Source organism: Bombus vancouverensis, chromosome 2, assembly GCF_051014615.1.
Source record: "Bombus vancouverensis nearcticus chromosome 2, iyBomVanc1_principal, whole genome shotgun sequence".
NCBI lineage: Eukaryota > Metazoa > Arthropoda > Insecta > Hymenoptera > Apidae > Bombus > Bombus vancouverensis.
The window spans coordinates 16612318-16637110 of NC_134912.1; the positions used below are offsets into that span (position 1 = coordinate 16612318).

A 24793-nucleotide genomic window follows, 5' to 3' on the forward strand; every position below is an offset into this window, starting at 1 on the left:
ACTATTTTCGTCCCTTCTACATACACGTTCCCGTGCGTGGATCTCGCTCCCTTTCCCGTGGACCCCTTCTGCCTCCTGACTTCCACCCCCGCAGCTTGCGCCCGCCGACACGAATCATCGATGGAATCGTCAAGTTGGAAGGGATACGCGAATTTTGAATAACTTGATTAGGAGCTTCGTCTGCCGCAGCGAATGATACTTCTTCGTTCATGTTTTGACTGCTTTTATTTATTCAAGATAGCTTCTCTTCTGTCTTTTCATGATGAATGGTGTTTTTGGTTGGAGAACGTGTTCATTGGATCGAGATTGAGTCGATACAGTTGAATAAAAATATTAGGAAATTTGCTTATATCGATATGCGTTTGGTATGGATTTTCCAGATATTGGAAAGTTATTCGATTTATTTTATATAGTTTTGTGATGTTTGAAAAAGAAGTTTCTGAAGGGTTCTGAAGTTCACAGGTGAATATCGAGTGGGATGCTCTGGCTGTCTGAACGATTTAGGGAACAATCTACTTCGCTGAATCGGTTGTAATAACGTCAGCTGTAAGTTGTCCGAACAGAATTTTCATATGAAAAGAAACGTAAATTTTATTAACTATGCATATCGAATACAGGTCAGAACAAAAATTTGTATTTCCAATAAAAATTTTCTGTCAATGCGTGCAAATATCAAGTATAGTAGATTACTTCATAGTTGCAATAAATCTTACACAGTTTTTATTGCAATCGCTTATTTATAGAATAAAATGTTTCATAAAGTACATCGCCACGGTATAAAATTTCCATGATCGTACTAAAGGAGGTACCTTCGGATGATAACAAAGTTAATAAGAGAGAGCTTTCCCCTAATGAAGTACTATACAGATATCAAAATAAATGCGATGTTCAAGTACTTTTTTTATCTTCATCCAGTGAATATAAGTAGCTTACTCTTAATAATAAATTGTACGACATTTAATTCGGATTCTAAGGACTTACTACGATTAAAACTTAACTTTCTAACTAGCTCCGAAACAATTATCAAATTATTACCTACAGCGGCTACAGCTAATATTAAATGATTACCTACTGTAACTAGCCCTGAAATATCTACTAATAAATTTAGCAAACAGCCAATCTAAACTTAATTAAATTTAATAACTTATTCAATAACCAGTATCCGCCACTGCTAATTCTACCTAATTTCCTCTCAAGACAAACCTACTCACCTTGCACAAATCCATACGCGTATTCTTCTGTTCCGTTAAAAATCCCAAGTTTACGAACGTGCATTCCAATACCTGGCTCGATGGCGTAACACTTTTAATCCGCAAATGCTGATCGTGTTCTTCCATCGTAGGGCGCTTAATTCTGAGTATTTAAAGATAGCAATTTATTCAAACGTTATGTGCCAACCACTCGCAAACCTTTTCGCGTTTCCACTTTACCTTCATTTCCGTTCGCCGGTTAGCTTAAAGAAAAGAAAGAAAATGGGAAGGGGCAGTACTTTTAATGGCAGAACGAGAAATCTTGAGTTCGTAATTGTGCTCACGTCTGACCGAGAGCAAGGGAAAAGGAAAGGAAGGAATAAAAGCCGGAAACTGCGGCGAATTAAAAAACGCTTCACGGGAAGGTTATTCGACGGAACTGTTTATCGCGTACGATAAAAGCCGTAGCTTTTATCTCGGTGCTTTCATTTTTCGAAATACGTTCTTAAGAGGGTGCCCCGTCTGTGTATAAATTTTTAACCAAAGCTCGCAGTATTACAGAACATCGATCTGCTGAACAAACATGAAAAAGACATTAGAAGTAAATTTATCCGTGTTTCTTTTGGAGCATTATCCGTGCATATGCTAGAACGATTATAGAAATACAGGATAAATTTTTCCCCGAGTGAGTTATTTCTGACGCTGATATAGCTACATTATATCTGCCCCGTATCGAGTTCAACCTCGCTACCGCACCGGTCGAAAGTTTACTGCCCATTGGTCTACGGCACATTACTAAATATATTTACCCTCCTGCAATAACAATATGAAAATGATGGTCCCTTTGCTAAAAGCCATCCGACGCACTTTGTGTGCCTGAAATTAATGTAATCATTATTATAGTCGCGATACAAATGGTTGCGTAGAATGTAATTTATTCACTGTTAACGAGAAGATTAATGAAACAATATCTATTAACGTTCTGTCATTGAATATTTTGCTTGTAATGTTGAAACAACGATTATTCGTGCTTTGTTATTCAATATTTTGCTTATAACGTTCAAACAATTCGTATTAATATTGTTTAATATTTTGTTTATAATATCTTATCAATAATTATGGGGAATTTTCGCCATGTTTCTCAGAGGATATCTAATAAAAGCATTTATTAAAAATTTATCTCTTGTCGAAGAGTTAATAAAAATATTTATGTCGGATGAAATAAAATTTTTCTCTCTCGTTCGAAGGATATCGTGGGATTTAAGAACATAAAATGAAAGTTTCAAAGTCATAAAGAATGTATTAAGCAGATGGAAGGTTCAAATATCCAAGGGAAAAATGCGACAATGTGCAAACGCAATGAAGGAACGAATAAAAATATGAATATAGCTTTTAAAGTTATGTGCAAAGAATTATTATGATATTCTATACGTCATTTAGTTATTACACGATAACTGAAAGTATGTTCCAAAAATTCATCTCGTTTATATCTCTATGATGTTATTATCGTACGAAGAAACTTATATCTATACTACTGACATATGTTCTAACAAACTCTACAATTATTATAGTTTACAGTAAAGATCTATAAATCTATATATACATTCTTATGATGTATACTAAAGAAAAAGAGAAAGTTAAGGTGTTAAGAAAATCACTATTTTAGTCCCAATAACGATAATGAGATATTAATCGCATGACAGAAAAAATTGCACTTTTACAAGAATCTACATATTGATCCTCACAGAAAAGATTTATAAATTCTTACATTATAAAAAACCTTAAAGAATCTTTGTTCCATAAAATATTAATCGTGCATATAGAAAAGTTACAAGTATAACAAATTCACTTTTTACTACTTCAATATCTTTCCTAATATTCTACTTGTATGTATTACAATACATAATACATGTATTACACATTTCTATTTTATGAAACGTTGATTATTCACATAGAAGAGCCACAAGTATAGTCAAATCATCATTAGAATAGATTATACTTTATGGACAAGTGATCTGCTTCAACTCACCGATCTCTTCCTAATACTTTACGCTTGTATTCTACACACATAGAGGCTCATAATAAAGTCGACTCTTAATAATTTGATAATAAGAAATCGAAAGAATCAGAAAAAGAACTCAAAACTCAAACTCTAAAGAGAGTAAAGTGTGCGACATCTAGTATCTAACGGCTACAAAATGTAGCGAAGACCGCGTATACGAGCTGCCACCTCCGGCAGCTGTGTCCGTGAATAAAAAAAGCACTGGGGGCAGAGCAGCGTTTATGTTGTGAAAACGGGAGCAGCGTCCGAGTCCGAACCGACGAAATAGGAGCCGCGATAAACGAATGTGGGTTGCCCCTCTGAGACCTTGGCGAATGTGGATGAGGCAGAGAGAGACGAGTCGAGGAAGGAGGCTACCTTATCAGAGGCAGCCTGGAGGCTGAAACTTCGTTCGCGTGGCCGACGTCGAACCACGAGGCGGCTCCATATATGGAGGGGGCCGTGCTAGGGAGAGGGTGTCGCCGACGCTCGAGTATAAAGTTCCACGACGCTGACGACCTCGCTTCACACCACGCCAGAAAACTCGACTCTCTTGGCGTTGCTCGCTCTCCCAATGATCGCTGATTAATTGGTCATGCGACGCCTGTTAATCTTTCATACGCCTACTCAATTGGAGGAATTTAACATCTTCATAGATTTTAACGCGAGATTCCGAGCATAGGATGGGAATATAAATCTTGAAGATAGAAAGAAGAACAAGAAAGCTTTCTACATATGCTAGAAAGTAGTTTTGATTGATTCAACGAAAGTTTCGTTATATGGTATTCATTATAGTGAAGTTGATCTGATTTAACATACGTAATTGGACCATCTTGAGATTTTAGTGCGAGATTACAAATATACAGAGTGAGAGTACGTATAAATGTTCGGGATACAATCGAGAACGATAGTTTGAACGATATTCTTCTATTTTTGTGCAAGAAAGAATTTTATACGGTATAAAAGGAAAACAATTTTAGTTGATTCAACGAATGTCCTATTATAAAATGAATTTGATATAATTTAACAAGATTAAAGTCGTTATGGTTTTAATACCTTCGCAATTAACGAGCTAGGCATCATTATTTGTTTTGGATTATATATCTTCCGATAAAACGAATTGAATAATCAACTGAATTCCGCTGATTTTACCCGGATTAAAATAATTGCGTGTTAATTAATTCTAGCAACGACATAAAATTGATCTGTGGCGTCGTATGATGAGTAGAACAGTTACGCTACGGTAATTTTTAGGATTGAAGAATTAGAAAATTCTTTATTTTAGATAAATCAAAATTGTTTTAGGACATTCGTGCTTTATTTTGGAAAGAGTGCTATTCTCTCTAGAACATGTTTTGTAATTTTTGAAAACGAAAACAACATATTTCACAGTGATAGTTTTGGCATCGGTTACAATTTATGGTATGCTGAAAAAAAAAAGGATTCTTTAAATGACATCAGACAACGATTAGAAATATATTGCAATGGTTTAGATATAGCACAGATTTAGTAAGAAAAAAAAACAGAATGTTTTACGTAGTTTTCAATTCTATTTTAGAAAATAATCAGGAGAAATATTAAACATTTGTTTCTTCGTTAAAAGTTTCTGACATTAAATTTATTTTATTTTTAGTAAGTGATATTTACTTCTTAATTTATATATTACTTATAATGTATAATACGTTAAAATATATTTCACAAAATAAGTGTAGATTTCAAATATTTCTACCAGAATGAAGTCAAAATTACAAAATCTACAAACAAATCTTTGAACAAGCGCAGGTACATCACAACATTATTACAACATATTTTAATGTTAAAGTTATTAAAAGATTTTAATTATGGATACTTTCTTAATGTTGGTAATAACGTTGATGTCCTTGATGGTGATGTTCTTGATACTGATGATGTTCTTCATAATGATAATGTTGTTCGTGATGAGGATTTGACCTAATAACATGAGGTAAAATTGGTTTTTTAAAAGGTCTATCTCTTCCACCAAATCTAAGTTGACCTGACCCCTTTTTGCCACCAAAACCACCACCTACATAAAATTATAACAACTATTAGTTATTTGTACATATTATAATATAAATTTTAGAAAGTTGAACACTTATAAGCAATTAGGATGTAATTACTTACCAAGTCTCCTTGGTTTCCACCCATGCAAAGTACGTCCACACTCGTAATCTACAAAAATTTGATAGCCTTTTAACGTAGCATCTACGCAACGTCTAATTACTCTTCTAGCTTCATCTTCGTTTCTCATTTCAATAAATCCATAACCTTGAGATAATCCAGTTACAACATCAACTATAACTTTTGCCGATACAACTTCTCCATATCTAGAAAAAAACTAAATTTATTAATACTTAAGTACATATATCTTTTTTATTTGTGAAAACAATAAAGGTTGAAGTATATTAACATACCTCCTTTAAATCATGTTTGGTAATTTTTGGACCAAATCTGGCGACAAATAATGTCCTTTCTGGTTTTGATTTTAATCCATGAGGTGGTTCATAATGTGCTTGCATCGCACGACTAATAGCTTTATCATGTGGTTCTGTATCTGTACCATCGATGCTACCTGCTTTCAAGGGTTCGTATTTTTTGGCATAAGGACTCCAATTCTGCAAAGCATCCACCTAGAATATAAATACATTATATTTTAAGATGCATTGATATACAATCTAAAGAACTTATGGTTACGTATCCCTAGTAAACCAAAACATAACCTACTGAATTGTACTGAATTGAATGCTCTTTAAATAGTACTTTAACATACAATTAATACATTTGTTTTAAAATACCTCTAAAATGACACGAAATTTATTTTTATTGCAATACATCATTTACTCACCATCTTTGTGAAAATAAAGTATAATGTATACTGACAAGAACGAATGTCATCAAATTATGAAAAAGATAACTACTATCACACGTCACACTCGAGAAATTATAATTATTGTTAATTATTATTTTCTGAAACAGAAAAAGAACGATATAACCTTTCCTATATAATAAACACTGTCAATGTTAGAAAACAACTTCGGACTATACGACGACGCCATCTGTATGAAATATTAGAAGAGGAATTTGAATTGAAAATCGTGAAATTCTCCGATCAGTCTCATTTTTTAAAACTATTACAAACAATAAATTACTTCAAAGAAAGAATGTACAATTGCAATAACAACTATAGCAATTTTATTTTATTCTAACAAAATTATACCGCTAATGGTACACTATATTATATATAACTCATTATCGTACATATTCAAGATTACTTCCAAGTAACAATTGTTTTGTTAAAACGGAAGATTATAAATCAATGCAAGAATTATTAAATCATCTATAATACATATAATAATATATAGTAACTTTTCATTCTTTTGTTACTAATAACTCATGCAAATGATCGATGCGACTATAAATAATAGAAGAGAACAAATTAACGACATTCTTTTTAACACTGTCGTTATTATCATTTTTATTTTCTGTTATTACTTTTCTGAAATTTGTTGAATTTGTTAAATTATTTGAAGGCCTCGCTGTACAACGAGCGAGGAGCAACAGCCGCGATTGAGAATAGGAAACGTCAGACAACAGGTGGAACTACATCTATTAATATAATACAATATCGTGCGGCTTTGTGTCGTCCACGACACTGTAGAAGACTTTATTTAAAGGCACGGCTGGTGCGTTACATGCTCGTATTTACATAATACGAATTCCTATCGCGGGATAGCCTCATAAATTCACAATACACGCGGTTGCAGGAATTTCGTGGCTGAGCGCGTGTATTTTATCGACGGTGGCGTCAATTTCGACCTTTTAGTATTTATTAATCGCAGAGGCGATGCGACGTTTCGAATAGCTAGAGACGAATACACAATCATCATGCGTATCACGAATACGGATTATAAATTTACGACGGACATAATCCTTCACTCGAACAACAAAGAGACAGTTTACCGTACAGTTTCATGCAACAGTCATAGAAAATAGAATATTTATTACATTCGTATTCGTTATTGGGAATATAAATAAAAAATTATAATATGCCGTTTAATTTGGTAGAATTACACGTCGATATGCATATGTTATTAATACAATAATGGATTATATATTATGATATATAAGTACTTACATTATCGAAACCTCAACTGATGTCAAAGCATAAACTAAATGGAAAAATATTGGTTAAAGTTATAGTTATGAATATAGTTATTCTTATTCTAATTATAATTATGTTCTAAATTCAAAGAAAAAAAAGCCAATCGAAATTCTATCGTCTAATAAGAAAGATTTTCAGATATTTAAAAGAAAATGAAACTTTTAGAATTCTCATTGAAAATAAAGATATGTCGAATTAATTATTTTAATACATACATATATTGACATAAGTTCTCCTTAAATTATCTATCTAATTTAAATCAACCTGAAATCAAATGTTAATTACGTAACAGATAAATAATCATCGCTAAACTATATGGCTCGCGTATTTCATTCGTATACAAATAAAAGAAGATATGTATAGTTCAATACATTAAATGGTAACGATGAAAAGTATTAAAATATTTGTCTGAATTAGTGATTGAATTACATCTAGGCTTATAATAATTTTTGGTACATTGTTCCATGTTGAAGTGGAATTAGTTTCATCGTATCAATGTTCCTATAATACTGTCACAGTTTCCAAATTTACGGTTCCAAGGGGATATTAATCAAACACTAGAATTTCAGCGTCTACGAAAAAGTTACAAGCTTCTAGCGTCAATTTCATTACGCCTGCGAATGTTTTAATCGTTACGTCTTAACAGAGACGCAAATTAGGAGAAAAATAATACTTCACATGGTTACGCTGATGCAAGTATCCTGGCCAGAAATCATCGCGATATTTCTGTATATTCGACGAAAATCGAAACTTAATGATTAATTCGCTATCTAAAAGTAATCTAGACATAGGCTATCAAACTAAATCGAGTTCTAAATGGGCACCCATTCGTCTCAACGCCAGTATGGTGTTTACCGCTTTAATCCACCTCTTCTTGATGACATACCGCTTTAATCTAATTTTACAGATCGGATTCTCCAAGGCCACGTCCAACCATCGGTGTTCTAAGAGTTGAGTAGCGGATGGTCTTTTCCTGAAGCAAAACAATCGATCAAATTTACGATTATTTCTAAGCAAATCGGTTGATATCTTAAGCATGGCGAGAGACAAAAGCGTTCGTATACATAGTTGGGATGTAGAAATAAAATAAGAACTATTTTCTATTGTTATTACACAAACGAATTTTAACGTAGTTATTTGGTAACTTGCAATGAGACAAGATTCGCATAATAGTAACATCTTGTCGAGACAAAATTGTTCGTGTAATACAATTAATTGATTTCCTTCTCTTCTCTTATTGACGTACAATTAATGTTAACAGTAAATTTAGGCTAATAAAATTAAGAGAAATCTGGTTCTATATCTTCCCAGTCTTTAAGATCTTCTTTTGACGTTATACGGTATCCATTTATGGATTAGTTTTTGTTCGTGTACATTTGAATCGTTTAGAAGCCACGTTAATGAACTTCACAGATCGGAAGGTACAGGAGAATGATTATGTTGCTTGCGAACACTGTTTCTTCGATCTACTTCGGAATTTATCGTTATTTGTGTCATCTTCTTGCGACGAACGAATTTACGAAAGTAAATGATTTGTTCATTGAGAATTGAACGTTAATCATGTACTTATATAATGAAATGACGAAATTCATAAAAAGTGGAGTAATGCGCAAATTGGTTTCCAGCAAGTTCATACATAATATACAGTTACATGTAGTTAAATATACTTAGTACAGGAAACATCTCTTCTTCTATTTTTACATTTCAACTATACGAAAATTTTTGTCTCTTACTATATATTCTTCCCTTTGTTGCTAACCAAACTGAATGTGAAAGGAATATTTTCTTGGAGACCAAAGAAAAGAATGAATACACGTGTCGATTATCGAAAAATTTTAATAATCATTCGTTTTTTTTTCTAAATCGAACATAATAAATTTGACAACACGAGCAATTCACCAGGAACTCACGTATTTACTTGAATTCGACACAAATGAATTCAAATGAAATTGCGCACTCATTACAAACTCTTCAGTTCCATCCAAACCGGAAGTAGCAACGCTATTTGTATACATTAAACAAAAAATAATCGTATATCTTCACTGTGTCATCCACCACCGTCTCTGTATCTTGTATTGCCCTGAGAACTTCACAATGGCGAACGATCTTCATCGTCGTCGTCGTCGTCGTCGTCAGAAACGACAGGCAAATCCAACGTAGCCATCAACTCCACCAACGGAGTCGTCTCAACGATGTATCGAACTCGACGTGGATGAACTAACGTTAGTCGCCGTCGACTTTTGTTGTTTCGATTGGAAATATTCGGCCAAAGAGTTCATCGTTTTTCTAGCAACAGATTCCTCGCCACACCAATCGACGCTGACAGACTTGCGACCAACTCCTGACGACCTCGTGGCACCTTCCCATTCACCAAGCAAATGTAGCAACAAATCCTTGGTATTAGTAGGTTCATCCAGATTCAGACTCTTATGCAAATTACGAAGGGCAGAAATTCGTGGGACGTCTCTACTAGTCTCGCCAAATTGTTTCACTCGTGCGCGCCGCCACGGTGGAGTAAGATCCATCTCAGCCTCATTTCTGTTAAATATTATTTCATTTTTCTTACTCGTTATATCTTCCACTTTCTTCTCGAAAGATTCCGACCTAACTGATTCTATAGAGCCTTTCCGGCTTCTTTCCTCCTCTTTCTTCTGCTTCGACATCTTCAACGAGGCGAACATATTCGCGGTACTGGTTTCCGTGTTCCTATCAAAACTACGACTACTATGGAACGTAGTTCCGTTAAGCTTCCTGTGTCTTACTATGCTCGACAATTTCTCTGCAATTTCGTTGCATTCGGTATTTTCAGAAACCAATCCGTTCCTCGAACGAACACCGTTCCTCTTGTCCCTGTCTTCGAGCGGCTTCTTGCTCTGTTCGCCAGTCTCCGAGGAGCTTCCCTCCTCGTTCGAATATCCGCTCGCTCCCGTCGCTATGGATCTCAGACGCTCTGATAATTTAATTATCTCATCAGCCAAGATGATTTGACTGGCAGGGTCGCCCCTTGACTTCTCCGTGGTGACGCCCTCGGAGGCTCTCCTCTCGAGACCGTAGCTAGGCACCGTCAGGAACGTGCCGTAGCTCTCTCGGGGTGAGCCATCCGTCGCTTCCGACGGCGTGCTGGAGATACTGGCACAAGGCGACGGACTGTGACCTCCTAACGACACTAATTCCTCGTAATCGCGAGTCGAATTCTGTTGAGTCAACACGCACTGAGGAATATCTATGATGTACGGGCTGTCAGGGTGCTCACGCCAGCGCTCCACGAACAGCCTCAGATTGTCCTTGGTCACGTCCAACTCGTCTACGCTGCTCGTTTCCACTCGAGGGATTGGCAGATCTGGAGTCTTCGGCTTCGATATCGTCGCCGTTTGCTCGACCTGCTGCTGTTGCTGCGTCGTTGGCTTCTTCACCAACCAACGATGTTCCCTGCAGTGCGTGGCCGACATTCGTTTGCTGAAAGATTGGACAGCTCCTTCGTGAGGATGATCCAGGATCGCCAGGAATTTGTTTCGGATGTTTTGTGTCTCTCTTTCTCTGTTGCTTTTTGATTCTTTCTCTCTCTCTCTCTCCCTCTCTTTCTCTCTTTTACACAAACATATATATATGTGTGTGTGTATATATATATATATGTGTGTAGAATTTTTGCCTGTTCTCTTCTGAACCGGGAACGTGCAACTCTATATAGATTTTCAACGATGGAAGCGAATGGTTTGATAGCGATGATGAGATGGAAACGCGGGGAACACGTGTGAAGCTATAGAACGTGTTTCCTTGAATGGAATTCGAAAATCAGAAGCCAGACAGACGTGCCGAGATCAAGAAACTATATGTACGATGGATTTCCGCTTCCTTGGCCGCTTTTGAATGCTTTTTTTAGAAGCAGCAGGTCGAACGGATGTTGAGACTGTTCGTGAACGCACGGCGTACGAGAGTAATTCGATTCTTCTTCAAAATGAAGTTGAGAAATTGAGTATTCGATTCGATTCGTTGAACGCACTTGCGTGCTTTCTGTTAGCAGTTTAATTCAAGGGAACGTAAAATCGTAATTCGTGCTGAAATCATTGATTTACGCAGATTAAGACTGACGTTTGAAAGTCGGTAGTAATTTATTGATTTTGCTTGGTGATAAGATATATCGCTTCCAGTGAAAAGCAACATATTGAAGATGAAGGAAACATGCTCGGGATTAATCAGACACAAAGGGAGAGAGAGAAAGTCGAAGAGTAACCGTGAAAGAGTTACAACAAAAACGCGAGCGTAACTGTCCAGATAATCGAACGTTCGAAAGAACTTGTTTTTCTCTTCATTTGCAAGGTCTTACTTCGAATTAAATTCAATCTCGATATCTTTTAATTAAGAAATTATTTAGAGACCGATTAAGAAGTTTGAAATACGAAAATGTAACATAATCTTTAGAGATCTATCGCGAAGGACGAAGTATAACGAACAGAATAAAAGCAATCGGAAAATAGTTTAGCAATTTTCTTTCCATTTCAATTTTCATTACGCCATTCGTATCAACAACTATTATTTTATTATCTCAAGTTGAAACAGAAGTTACACTTGATTACGTATCGGAATTAAAATTACAATTCCTTCGTGAGTTTTGCCTTCGCCTTCGACGTAAAAAGTTCGCTAAAATGATATCGCTTTTAACTTTTAATTTATAAACGCCTAGAGAAACTAGAGTTACACGATTTCAATATTTAACGAGAAATCCTAATATTTATCCCATTTGCTACATAATTAATTTTTAGTCTGCTAGTTTCTATGAATATTCCATGATTTGTTCATATTCTTTAAAATTGCACAGTTTCAATATTTGCAGTAACTACACGATCAATTTTTAGTCTTATCGTTCCTGTTTGTATTAAGTGTGCACGTAGAGATCGTATTACACGCCACAGTTGGAAACATTTGCCATGAATTACCCTACTTAACGTAATCCGAACAATTCGAAACAGTGGATCATTTAATCGAGAAAATGGAATAAGGTGATCGAAGGATACAGAAAATGATGGCTCTGTTGAATTTTCTTGGCAAACGATGTACGTACAGTGGAAGACAAGAAAGTTGTTCGTGTATTTCGTTATCTGGGCAGCTGCGTTCATTAACAAGTTCTGCGAACGTGTCAGTGTTCACGTTCGTCTTCTGTCAATCGTAATTAGCAACGTGGTTCGGATATTTTAGCATAAATCCACGTCACCTTGGTACGACGTAATATTTCTCAAAAATAACAAGCGATACGTACTCTTTGTCTTTGACTAGCAGACAACGGATAAAATCCTTCGCGTCTTCGGATATATTGGCGAATGCGTCATGATCAAAGTCGTACTTCGCGATGGTCACGTTCGCCATTGTCTCGATGTCTGTGTCCCCCATGAACGGTGACAAACCGGATAATCTGAAAATAGAAATAAATAATTTGCTTACGTCTCTCGTTGTAATTTGCACGGAGTAACGAAATGTGAAAGATCTTTAATTTCTTCGTCGAGGAACAAACGAGAAATAATTTTACTGGTACAATCTACAGTTAAATCACCAAGCGTTAAGTTTATGTTCTTCGCGTTGTTAGAAAATAGAGCTGTGGAATGCGAAACGCGCTTTACACGTTTTTCGCCGAAGGCTACTTGCCTAATGTTTGTAGTAGAAGCAGAATTTTTTTAATAGGCATTTACGGAGAAGTATGTATCAGGGTTTATATGTATATATGCAAGATAGATAAAATAAACAAAATCCTATGTTAAATTTAGTAGAAATTACGGAAGAATACATTTAGCGCGGAGAATTTGAGAATAAAACAGTTTGAAAATTTAAAGATTCGAATATTTCAAAGTTTACAAGTTTGAAGATTTAGAAACTAGAAAATATAGAAAAACATGGATTAATCGGAAACGTGTCATTCTCTGAATTCGTAAATCTTCTTTTTCGAAAAATCAAAAACATTTATTACACGTATATTTCAAGCATTGTCGATATTTCTTACTTGCTGTTACACGTTTCTCAAATATTTATGTTCCTGCTTTTCCATGTAAAGTAAACGGATCGAAATTGAAGGGCAACTTACAATACGTAACAGATGACGCCTATACTCCACATGTCGGTACCATAACCAATCTGATCGAAATTTACGACTTCCGGTGCAACGAACTCCGGCGTGCCAAATAGAACTTGCAACTTCTTCTTTGGATCGTACTCCCTCGCCAGGCCGAAGTCTATGATTTTGATCCTATTACCCTCCTTTGTCAAACATAATATGTTTTCAGGCTAGAAACAGAGAGTATATCGTTTACCTCGTCGTCATATTGTCAAATGTGAATTAGAAAGCGAAATAATGTAATTATACGATAAATTGTGAAATGTAAATTAAACCGAACTAAGCGATAAAACGCTTTTAAAATGCATTAACTATAGCTTCTATTTAATAACTCTGTTCATTTATGTAATAAACCAGATATACTTCGGAGTTAACACGCAAATTACGTTAGTATAACTATGAATGAAAAATATACAAAAAATACATTTACTGCTACTAAAATGTGGCTTCTCCTCGCTAGTTGCGTATCTTTTTCATAAATAACAATCTTTCTCATAATACAGTTTAACTGAGAATTTCTATGACGAAAAACACATGCAATTGCCGAGGAGAAGTCCTGTTTTAGTAGCAATAAATGTATTAATCGTCGAATAACAAAGCTCAGCTGTACCAATAACGTAAATCGATATTTTTCAATATAATTTACCTTTAAATCGAGATGTAAAATATTCTGTCGGTGAACGAACTCTATACCCTCGCAGATCTGTCGCATGAAAACGGCGCAGCTACGCTCGGTCAACACGAAATCGTCGTCTATCACCCTCTCAAATAGTTCGCCGCCTTCGATCCTTGAACATACGCGAAAATAAGCATAATCGATATGATTCCTCTAAAATGAACACATTTACTGTATTAAGAGCTTACAGTTCCAAAATTACGTATATCTGCTTGCCGGTGTCAATGGCATCGTAGAGCTGAATAAGTCGTGGATGTTGTAATCGTCTCATAATTTCCACCTCTCGTTCCACCGATCGCTTGTCCTCCTTTTTCGCCGTGTTCACCACCTTCGCGGCGAGCATCAAGTCGCTTACTTTCTCCTTACATCGATAAACGGTGCCAAATTTTCCTCTGCAAATAGGTACGATCTCGTTTCACGTATCTGTACACCTAAGAATCCGTAGAAACTTCTATCAAGGCGACTTCGATCGCCTCGTTGTCTTTGCTTTCATTCGTTAATTTTAAAATTATGCGCGATCGTACGCACGGTTTCGTCAAAATGATGGCTTTCAAATCTATCGTTTGTACGGTTACCAAAAAATATGCAAATCCGTGCGATTCGTAAAATTAATAGTTGATTTTTATTTAATTGGAGTCGTACAGGCAGAATATTTTTAGGTACACTTTAAAAGTTGGCAAGTAATTACCAGTTGTGCAATAAAAGTGTTAACCGTTGTTTTATAGATGCTTCTCGTTACAACATTCATGTACAAGTTACATTTACTGTGCAAATAATTCGAGCATTTATGCACGTTTCTAAACGGCGGTATAATTTCCCAAATATCTTTTCATCTTTCTGTAATACTTGTAATTTTCAATTTTCATAACTGTAGTTTCAAATATCTTTCTAGCCTTCTTTGAACTTCTTGTAATTTTTTTCTAATCTTTCGATTAATTTCATTTCACTTCGATACATTTTTCTATCCTAATCTCGATTTCCTAGAACATTTGAACTATTAGAACGACTTAGCGACAGTAGCAAATATTTACCGAAGAAAGGAATTGACTTCTGTCAGTTATCCAATAAACCATCTTCACCCGTATGTTCTTTGAGACCTCGTAAGCCTCGTAAATTATAACAATTCACTCTTGATACTGCGCGAAATCAAACGTTATTTTCGACGAAAAAAATCGTACCCCAGTCTAAACGTGTACAATCGCTTTCACTCGAAGCATAAACACGTTTCATGTAAATTGTTCGGCGGACAGAAACGCATTAGCTATTGTTGATGCATGGTAATGTGCGCCAAACATCGAAAGCTATACTCGTTACAAATATTCTTGAATCATTTTTAAATATCAAATTTTACGATAGAGTTGAGTTTCATTGGTAACAAAATTCAAATAAAATGGAACTCATTAATGGTAAGAAGATGCTTGCTGGAACCTTGAAAATGGGATAAAATAGACGGTTAAATAATACATGATAGTATGTATTTCTTTGTAGTCTTGCAATAGTAAATGTCAGCGTAATAAATCTTGGTAACTCGAGAACATTTAGGTATGTGAAGGAACAGAAGAAAAACACCTTGTTAATATTTCATTGAACGTCTCAAGAACGCCAACAGCAGTCGCATTCGTGAACTTTGACCTTGTTAACTCCAACATTCCTTCTTCTTATACAAACAAGACGCCTTATTCCTTTTTCTTATCATAATTTATGTTATTGTTAAAACAATTTATCCGAATTATCTGTTTTAATAAAAATTACATTTCTCGCGCTGATGGTAAATGGCACATCGATTAAAAGTTAAATGATTTCAAGATTATAACGTTATATCGTTTACGTACGCTTTTCGGTTTCATTTTTCAAGCATTTTTCTAAGTACGAGATAATATTACGAAAGATTTTCCTCCAGCAAAATTTTACTCAAAACGTTGACGTTGTACGTTAGGATGCCATTCTCGCAGAGAGAGTCATCGAAATCCAAGAAAATTAGGAATTTTGTATACAAACAGACGCGTCTCGATACTAAATAATTTCGCAAGAGATGAGTAATACGCGATATCTTTAATAACACGTTTCGAGTTTACTTAACCAGTGACACGTGGAAATGTGCAACAACACGGAAGAGTTTAGAGGAACGTAACTCTTTCGACTAAAACTCCAATCGCGTAAAGTTCGAATCGGAAAAGCTAAAAAATCACGAAGGCGATCATTTAAAAAAGAAGGATAAACGAGCGAATGGATTTTTCCCGATTAAATTGCAAATAGTTGCGTCCAATTCCGTGTTGTACCAAACAAAATAAATTTCTCGTGTCCACCTGTCGCGATTTCAAAATTTATCGCGTCTTGTTGTGCCAAGCAACACCGGCGAGAACTTTGACAATTTTACCGTTCATATCGCGCCAAGATGATTTGGCTATAAGTATAGTTACAAAGGAGATTATGCTCGCATTCTTTTCCACTCGATTGATATAATTTATTATGTTCTGCGTTTATAAATATGCACAGGAATCTCATGTTGACTTGGAACGAATCGAGAAAAATCTACGTGAACAGAGAAACCGTATGTGCCGCGTAGAAAGAAAAACCCGCAGAAGCATAGAATCAACCTATGGTTTTTGGAGCCTTGTTGAAACACGATGGTGTAACGTGACTGTCACGAAGCCAAGTTAGTGACTCATTGAGTTAGTAGAGCATACTATGGACGCAGAAATTACAAATTATCGCAGTGGAATGTTTGCCAGAAAATCGTATGATGCCGTGGCGAGACTGCGTTTTAATCTGCATTTTAATCAGTTGCGATGTGAAAAGCGATCCAAGAGTTCATTTAGAAGGAACAGCGTCAAAATATTTGCTGAAATAATTGGCGTGAAAATTAACCGCTACAGTTATTACTACGTTGTTATACGCTGTTTAAAAAAATTAAACAGCTATTTCCCCTGCCACTTTGATCTTTCTGACTTCTTGTCTACGTACATTTTCTAATAATTCCCTTACGATCGATTTTTACTACGATCTCGTCAATCATCGAACCTATAAACTTTCTAGCTTCTCTTTACGATAAAATCATTCGTAGTAGCAATTTCGCAATTATTTCGAACAGTGTTCTAGTCGATGCGAAATTACTGCAACAGCGTGTTCTTCCATTGAGCAACTACGAGCCTTCAAGGATGTACATCAGGCGTATAGATAAACTATACAATACGATAAATTATCATAATTTCAAGCTAAGGAATAATCTACAATTATAAACGAACTCGAGTATACACAGATAAAGTGAAAAAGTGATTCAGCTAGGAACGTAACGTCGATGCTCGATCGAATCTATGTGTGAAGAGTAAAAGCGTCGGGATGCTGGGCGATTCGACGCACGAACGTCAGTCACTACGAAAAACTCATTATTTATAGACGTGCAAGGACCTTGATTACACATCGAACTTGGTGCAGCGTCGACTCTTTGCATACCTTCGTTATCAAGCTGCACAGCGCATTCGATTCATTTCGATGGCCATCCAGGAGATATTTTTCGCAAGTGGCTACGATTCATTGCAATGATTCACGCTATATCACGCACTCGATGGAAAATGGCCAATTCGACAGAGATCGCCGAACGATGAAAACGATTCCGGTTAATTGGAAAATATGATTTACGATTGTACAACTTGTTATTAGAATAACAGTCGTGCTCGATAATTCGAGATGGAGATTTTCTAGAAACTCGATGCCAGAAATATCGCACTGATCGTGAATGAAGTAATTTTATCACAGAAATGGTCAATGACTCGAGATCGTGCACCTTTTATTGGAATTTTCAGATATAAATGTTGAATAGAGTTTGCATTATGAATGATTCTAATTTCGTTGCAATTATCAAAGTAAAGATTAAAGTACTATGACACGTCAATAGCGTATGTTGCGATAGTGATTGTTATAAGAAGTTTGTCATAATAACAAGAAATTGATAGAGCACGTACGCTTAGCGAAACAAGCGAATGTTCGATTAAAAGTTTGTTCTTCGATTCTGAATTTAATCACAAAATTCTTTCTCGACGATATCGCTAAAGAATCTTTAAAAATCGCGTAGAAATTCCTTCAATTCTTGAAACAATATCGGATATCAACATGTTAGTTTTCTATAGAGGATCCTCTGCCACTTTTCAGAAGCAAGTATTTTCTATTTATTGAGTCATTCAAATCGTTTCGTAATATTCCAATACATTTCGCCAATTATTATCTAATCATCTCGAATAAAAGAAATTAAAGTTACTTGATTATGTATCCATAAAAATTCAATTTATCGCTTCTTCGAATAATCTGAAATATTAAACCACGCATCGTGGACGAAGATCTTCCGATATTTCTCGATCGAAAACAATCATTCAGAATCGATGGTTCACTAATAGTTTGTCATTGACATTCAGATCTTACCTTTGGCACTGATCCATCCGTCAATACTTTGTGCGTGGTTAGTGGTTACGAATACACATCAACATTGTGTCTCGCAATTAAAAATAAAATCGTACCTTTGCGCCGATCCTAATCGAAAATAAAATTCTTCCCTTTGAAGCTCGATACATCCATCGAAGTAATTTCTCTGTTTTGACAACGTTTCCTACTTTGATAAATAACTACAAGGTATTTACCAATATTTTCTACGCGATATATATTTTGTTTAAAAACATCGCAGTAACATGGCATAAATCGGAATGCGAATAGTAACTGGAAAGCACAAACGTTCCAATAGTTTATTTCGTAGGTTTACTGGCTCGTGAAAGCGGCGGCGTTGCATGTAAAAATCATTCAGGTCCGAGTCTCATTCATAATGGCAGACACGCATAGTAACTGAAAGATTACGATGTATACAAGACAGGAATACCACGTTCGCCGGAAGGAATAAACACGTCAAGGTTTCGTACTTTTTCCTTCCTCTTTCTCGGACTCTCTTTCAGTCTCAATCCACCTCCGTCAACGGAAAATTTATCACCTATATCATCGTTACTCTGCCTTACAAATATTTCTTTCCAATTGTTTTACTTTTGAAACCGCTTCCAAGTCGTTTCTCGTTATACGTGTAAGGTGTCTTATGAAATGAAACTTATCTCAACGAATTGCAACCAATACAATTTTTACAACATTTTCGCATATTAAACACGCGTTTGAAAGGTCAAACGTATCGCGTTTCCTACGTCTCGTTCGACTACCGTGAATCTCGTTTGTCTGATTCTCGTTGAAAAATTTGTTCGAGCGTTCAGTTGCGTCACAAAAGATTTTCAGAAATACAAAAATCGAGCATCGCAATAGCATTAACAAGCGACTTCGAAAAGGCTACTAGAAGCTTTGATCTCGTTTATCCATGTCAGTGGAGGTTGCGTCCTTCAAAACGGAAATTCCGTGTTCCTTGGAACGTTCCTCTATGCCTGAGGCATGCATTAGAGTCTCGGTACAGCTTGTATAATCATTGCGCAATACCAGCACGCATATTGTGTCAAATTCAGAAACAGCATGCCCAACCCTGCGGCTCGCCGCGATATTTGCAATGATCGTGTGCCTCTGTATGCATAAATTCGGTCGAGTGGTCGGCTCTGGAAAGTTACGTAGCGAATTTTACGCGTCTATTCCCATCGCGAGCGCCTAGGGTACGATGCGTTTCTTTGTTTGTCAACAATAAAAATACGCAAATGTGATACGCAAGGAAATCGATGTGCGATCATCACTCACCGTCCGATCTCAGATTCGATGTCGTAATGATCCTTGAATTCCACGCCCCGACGCACTGTCACATTTCGATAGGGGAAACTCGGCTCGAGCTCTGTAAAATACGAGAATTTGTAATTAATATCAAAGTTTAGATCGTTGAAATAAATTTTGAAATTGTAATAAATTACTGTAGACCATCTTTATTCTATTGGGTTGGCAACTAAGTGATTGCGGATTTTGTCATTAGGTGGTATTGACAAAAACCGCAATCACTTAGTTGCCAATTCAATACAATACATTTTCTGCTGTTGGATTTGATTATACTTTCTTACTCGATGTGTATTACGCTCATCCAGGTGTTTTCTATAAAAGATAACTTAAAAGATCAGACGTCGTAAATGCTAAAGTTTTTTACATAAATCGATCTTTTTCCGAATTTGTAAAACTCCATTTATAATTGCAACCGAATCGCCAACGATTATAAACAATCGATTAAAATTAAGAAGTCACTGGTATTTTAATATTACGATTTATTCAGATATTTCTGACTTTGATCGTACACCTTTGTATCTAGAACGAAATTGTCTTGCAATATTAAATCGTTTTAATATTTGCATCAACACACGGTATGTTGATTTTATTAAATCCAGATGTACGTATCATCCCTAGAGAAGAAGAATGACTACGAGATAATTTTATTTCACGATTTTTCACAACGTTCTTCATATTTAAACGTATTCTTTTATTTGATCGGTTGGAGTAATAAAAATAGAGAATAACGAATAATAAATTCAATTCGTTCGTTCGATTTCAACTCGAAATAATAAAGTGAAATTATAAAAATTTCGAGCATTTTTTAAATTAACTTTGAATAAAGCGCGTGGAAAACGACCCTATTATCGTACGGAAAATTACTCTCTTCTGGAAGAAAAATGAATCGAATTAAAAATGGACAATAATTCAGAAACGTATATTCTTATAAAGAGAGTCAAATCGTGACACGTGAATTATTTCGTATATGGAAGTTTCGTCGCTCGAATCGAAAGCTGATCATGCTGAAACTCGACTCGAGTTCCGTTACCGGTGGCAACAGTTCCGGTGACAGACGCGTTCCTTTACTTACGATAAGAATTCGTCAAAATCATCATAGTTTAACACACGATGTTCGAAACGAACACCGAATGGCTCGTTAATTATCTATTTTTCGTTGAGCCTGGGTTACGAGGGAACCTCGCCAACTCAAGATTTCTGACATACAGGAAGCGGTGAACGTATATCGAATTGTCTCGCGTATAAATTTAGCAATTTTTGTGTCTCGACCGTGGTCACACTTTGATGTATAAGCTGCCATCGCGATCATGCACGATGTATACAATTATGCTACGCAAAAGCGATCGGAATTTAAATAGAAAATATAAATAGAAAGGCGCATGAATTTGTCGCGTAAATTTCAAACGAAAATCTAGATTGAAATTACAGCAAAGCAACGAATGAAAAACAAAGTTATTTCTTATATTAACTCACGACTATGATGGATCGTGATTCATATAAACGATAAATGAATCTCTCAAAAGCAAAATCCATCAAATCTGTTTTTTTTTTTTTTTTTTTTGTCAATTTTTCAGTTTCGTTACGTCGATTCTTAAGACACAAACATTTTTAATTATTTAGTTAGCAATTTAGTTATCAAATTGAATTACCGTGAGAGAATACTGTAAACAACAGAAGTTTTCGATTCCAGTGTAGTTGTAATAAAATAATATTTTCATTTTTCTCTGCTTTCCAATCTATGCAGTTGATCAATGTGACTTCTTAATGGTTGAACTATATATACTTTGCGTGATTTTCTTTTTGTTTCGATACGAAATTCCTTCTTCGTTTTGAACAAGCATCTCCTGACGAACGCGACAAACGCATAGTTTCGTGCCGGCCGCGACCTCATTTCACCCTTTTGTACGAGACAGCTGGTTAGAAACATCCGTAGCCTCGAACGATTTCGGGGTTCATCGAGACCGGTCGTTTAAAAAGATCGGTAAACAACCAGTGACGCTCCAGCATCGTCCCAAATTCCAGTGAATCACTGCATTTATTTAAAGAAAAACCACGCTCAAAACACACTCTGCACGCTTCACTTGGATAAGAATGAAATCACCACGAGTATAACTAGCCAAAGAAAGAGGAAACTCAGTTTAACTCAACGGAACCTACATCGTTTTTCGCATAAAACCTCGACACTTCTTTCCTGCCTTATAGCATAAACAGATAACTTCGAATCGGCATAGCAGTCATACGCATCGTCCCTTTTATAGAAATTGTTGCTTTAACATTAACGAGTTATTAAAATAATCTGTCTAAAAGGGAACAATTCCACGTTCGAAATTCTCATTCTCTTTTCTCCCTATCTCATGCAAGTAAACATCTTCAAATCACTATATATAGTTTATAATAATACATTATTCGTATGAGATAGAGAGAGAAGAGATTGAGAATTTCAAGTGTAGAATTATTTCCTGTTTGAATATATATATATTTTTTTTTCACACACACCATCTCTTTCACATTTATATTTATTCAACGCACCAATCTAAATTCCAGTTAGTTTTAGTACCAGCAAAATATGTTTTAAAAGATTTCTCCTAAAAAGAAGCACCTCTAGGCTTAAAATCCTCGACACCAATCCTACTCACCATATACAATATACTATGAGAGCCTTACATCTTATTATATTTCAAAAATCGTTCGCGTCATTCACAGACAAAGCACAACGATTTTCGACGTTGAAAAATTCGACAGTTCTACACTCGAAACCCTCGACACTAGTCCTATTCACACCACATAATATACCATATACTATGGAAATTGCATATTTCCTTATATCTATCGTACATATATATATATATATACATTCCAACAATCGTCTGCAACGATTCACGAACGAATTACGATCATCTTCGATGCTCGACAATTGTACAATCGACATCAATCCTATTCACCACAAATAATATATTATACTTGAGAAAATTTTGTATCTTTGCATCTACATATTCCAAAGATCGCCCCCATCAAACGTTTCACAAACAGATCACGATGATCCTCGATACCGAACAATTTTACACTCGAAACTCTGCATACCTATTCACCATACGTACGATAAAACTATAATTATTAAAACTTGATATCTATGTTCCAATAAATCATTCCCATCAAATATTTCACCAATAATCCACGACAATCTTCGACGCGATCGTAAGCATTCCATAGACTGGCACGCCGTTTGGTGTATCGAGCAATGCTTGGTCTCCCTTACCGCCCACCGGGTCAGTCTCGTCGACGCGTATCATCCTTTCGACGTCTTGGCTACCCTCCCCTAGTGCTCCAAGCCACCGAGGAACGGGTTGCGTTCGTCCGACAGTCGTTGGGTTGCACACGCGGACGATGATCGCGCTCGATCTCTCTCTTCTGGCGCTCGCCGATCCGGTGTACCCTAAAGGCAATTATTGACTATCGCGTTTGCGGTCTCGGGCGGCGAGTCCCCGGAGGCCGGCGGCGGGTGCCTCTTCTTCTCGGCTCGGACGGATTTAGATTTTCGGCGGACGCCGCGGATTCTGCTGGCGGGTCACGTGGCCAGTGGCGTTCCTCGGCGCCCTCCTGCTCCGCACGCGTTCTTCGCCAGCCTGCCACCACCTTCGATCGACTTTGTCCTAACTTCTAACGCCGGTTGGTTTTATCTTCGTTCTGGATTACACGATGCTAACGATTTCGATATCGGAGAATAGATCTAGGAACGGACGAGCGATTCGACGAGTCGTCGACGCAAGTTCTTGTTTGACTTGTTTCGCTCATTCTGCGTGCACGTTAGCGATAGGATAGGTTTCGATATCGAAAAATAGATTTTTAAATCGACGAGTAGATTTACGAATACGTTTTTATGGAACTGCCACGGAGTCGTTTTTTCTCTTCGTTCTGGCCGCGCGATATCAACGAACAGATTTTGGTATCGATGAATAGATCGATGAATGGACGAGTTGCAGCGAATTCTTACGCGCCACGATTTATTTTTCTCTTCGATCTGAATATACAAATAGATCGACGACTAGATTTTCCCCAGTGAAAGATGAATTTAAAAATGGGTCGATACGGGTTAAGGGGATCCTTCCCCAAGTTTCACGGGATTGATCGGTAGGATGGATCCGTAGCGCCGTGCTGGTTGAGAACCACGTAGACGCAGGTGTCGCGACTATTGAGGTTTTTAGGGTGAACCGATTTTAATTAACCTGTTAACTAGACGAATAAACTCGTCGATTGAATTACCAATCTCTAGGATGTAAGCTATCCAAAAAGAAGCCTACAAGTCTATAGTACTTTTAGTGGAACAGTGGAATTATTATAAAGAATTTTGATTTATTTCGTCAATATGAAAAGAACGGAAAACATTGTAATTTTATTTATAAATTCAAACGTATCTAATACTAAAGAACTAATCGATTTCTTCGTTTCTTCATTTAGAAATTCTCTATTTCGTTAAGGGGTCGTTTCTCATTTTTGGTAAAAATAAATTACCTGCGTATATATATAAAGTTTTAAGAAATGACTAGAAATCTTAAAAAATGATCCATTTAATATATTGGATCATATAATAATATGATTAATTCGCGATCAAACCTCCGAAGTCGATTTATGACTGGTTTTACAATTAATTGGAAGTAGTGGAAATTAGCTTTCCAAAAATGAATTTCTTTTGAAGAAGACGATTAAAAGGATAACAGGATTCGTGGCTTTCGTTGAAATTTTATTTATTTTGATAATACTTCTGGATGAGGTGTGGGAGTTTACTGAACGAGTCTTTGTACAAGCTGTTTGATTTATTCGTCTGTGAATAGTATTTTGTTTCTTTATTATTTTTTCTCTGCTTGAACGTTGA

General features: G+C 36.1%; 2 protein-coding genes across 3 annotated transcripts; both read right to left on the minus strand.

The window, feature by feature from the left end:
* Positions 1 to 4761: 4761 nt before the first annotated feature.
* On the minus strand, positions 4762 to 6394 carry LOC117166616 (U11/U12 small nuclear ribonucleoprotein 35 kDa protein). The gene is made up of 4 exons (XM_033350732.2): positions 6095 to 6394; positions 5664 to 5879; positions 5374 to 5587; positions 4762 to 5275 (listed from the first exon to the last, which is right to left on the minus strand). Exons 1-4 carry the CDS (start codon positions 6095 to 6097, stop codon positions 5085 to 5087), a joined length of 624 nt encoding a protein of 207 aa, XP_033206623.1. The 5' UTR covers positions 6098 to 6394; the 3' UTR covers positions 4762 to 5084.
* A 2835-nt stretch (positions 6395 to 9229) lies between these two features.
* LOC117166615 (uncharacterized) lies at positions 9230 to 23449 on the minus strand. Of its 2 annotated transcripts, none has more exons than XM_033350728.2 (7): positions 23180 to 23449; positions 19894 to 19984; positions 14376 to 14579; positions 14158 to 14299; positions 13482 to 13681; positions 12666 to 12818; positions 9230 to 10867 (listed from the first exon to the last, which is right to left on the minus strand). In XM_033350728.2, the coding sequence occupies exons 1-7, from the start codon at positions 23211 to 23213 to the stop codon at positions 9598 to 9600; spliced, it is 2094 nt and encodes a 697-aa protein (XP_033206619.1). In that variant the 5' UTR covers positions 23214 to 23449; the 3' UTR covers positions 9230 to 9597. The 2 variants fall into 2 exon arrangements, with proteins under 2 accessions (XP_033206619.1, XP_033206621.1); XM_033350730.2 differs by lacking the exon at positions 23180 to 23449 and adding an exon at positions 23005 to 23159.
* Between the last annotated feature and the right edge of the window lie 1344 nt (positions 23450 to 24793).

What these genes read in the sequence shown, in the direction of transcription:
- LOC117166616 (XM_033350732.2), bottom strand. An exon ending in CCAAACATGATTTAAAGGAG is followed by an intron (nt 5,588 to 5,663) that starts GTATGTTAATAT and finishes TAATAAATTTAG; the next exon opens with TTTTTTTCTAGATATGGAGA. An exon ending in GTGGAAACCAAGGAGACTTG is followed by an intron (nt 5,276 to 5,373) that starts GTAAGTAATTAC and finishes AATTTTATGTAG; the next exon opens with GTGGTGGTTTTGGTGGCAAA.
- LOC117166615 (XM_033350728.2), bottom strand. Translation starts at nt 23,213, where the DNA reads ATGATACGCGTCGACGAGACTGACCCGGTGGGCG. An exon ending in TTTTACATCTCGATTTAAAG is followed by an intron (nt 13,682 to 14,157) that starts GTAAATTATATT and finishes CTCTGTTTCTAG; the next exon opens with CCTGAAAACATATTATGTTT. An exon ending in GGCGTCATCTGTTACGTATT is followed by an intron (nt 12,819 to 13,481) that starts GTAAGTTGCCCT and finishes TTCTATTTTCAG; the next exon opens with ATTATCCGGTTTGTCACCGT.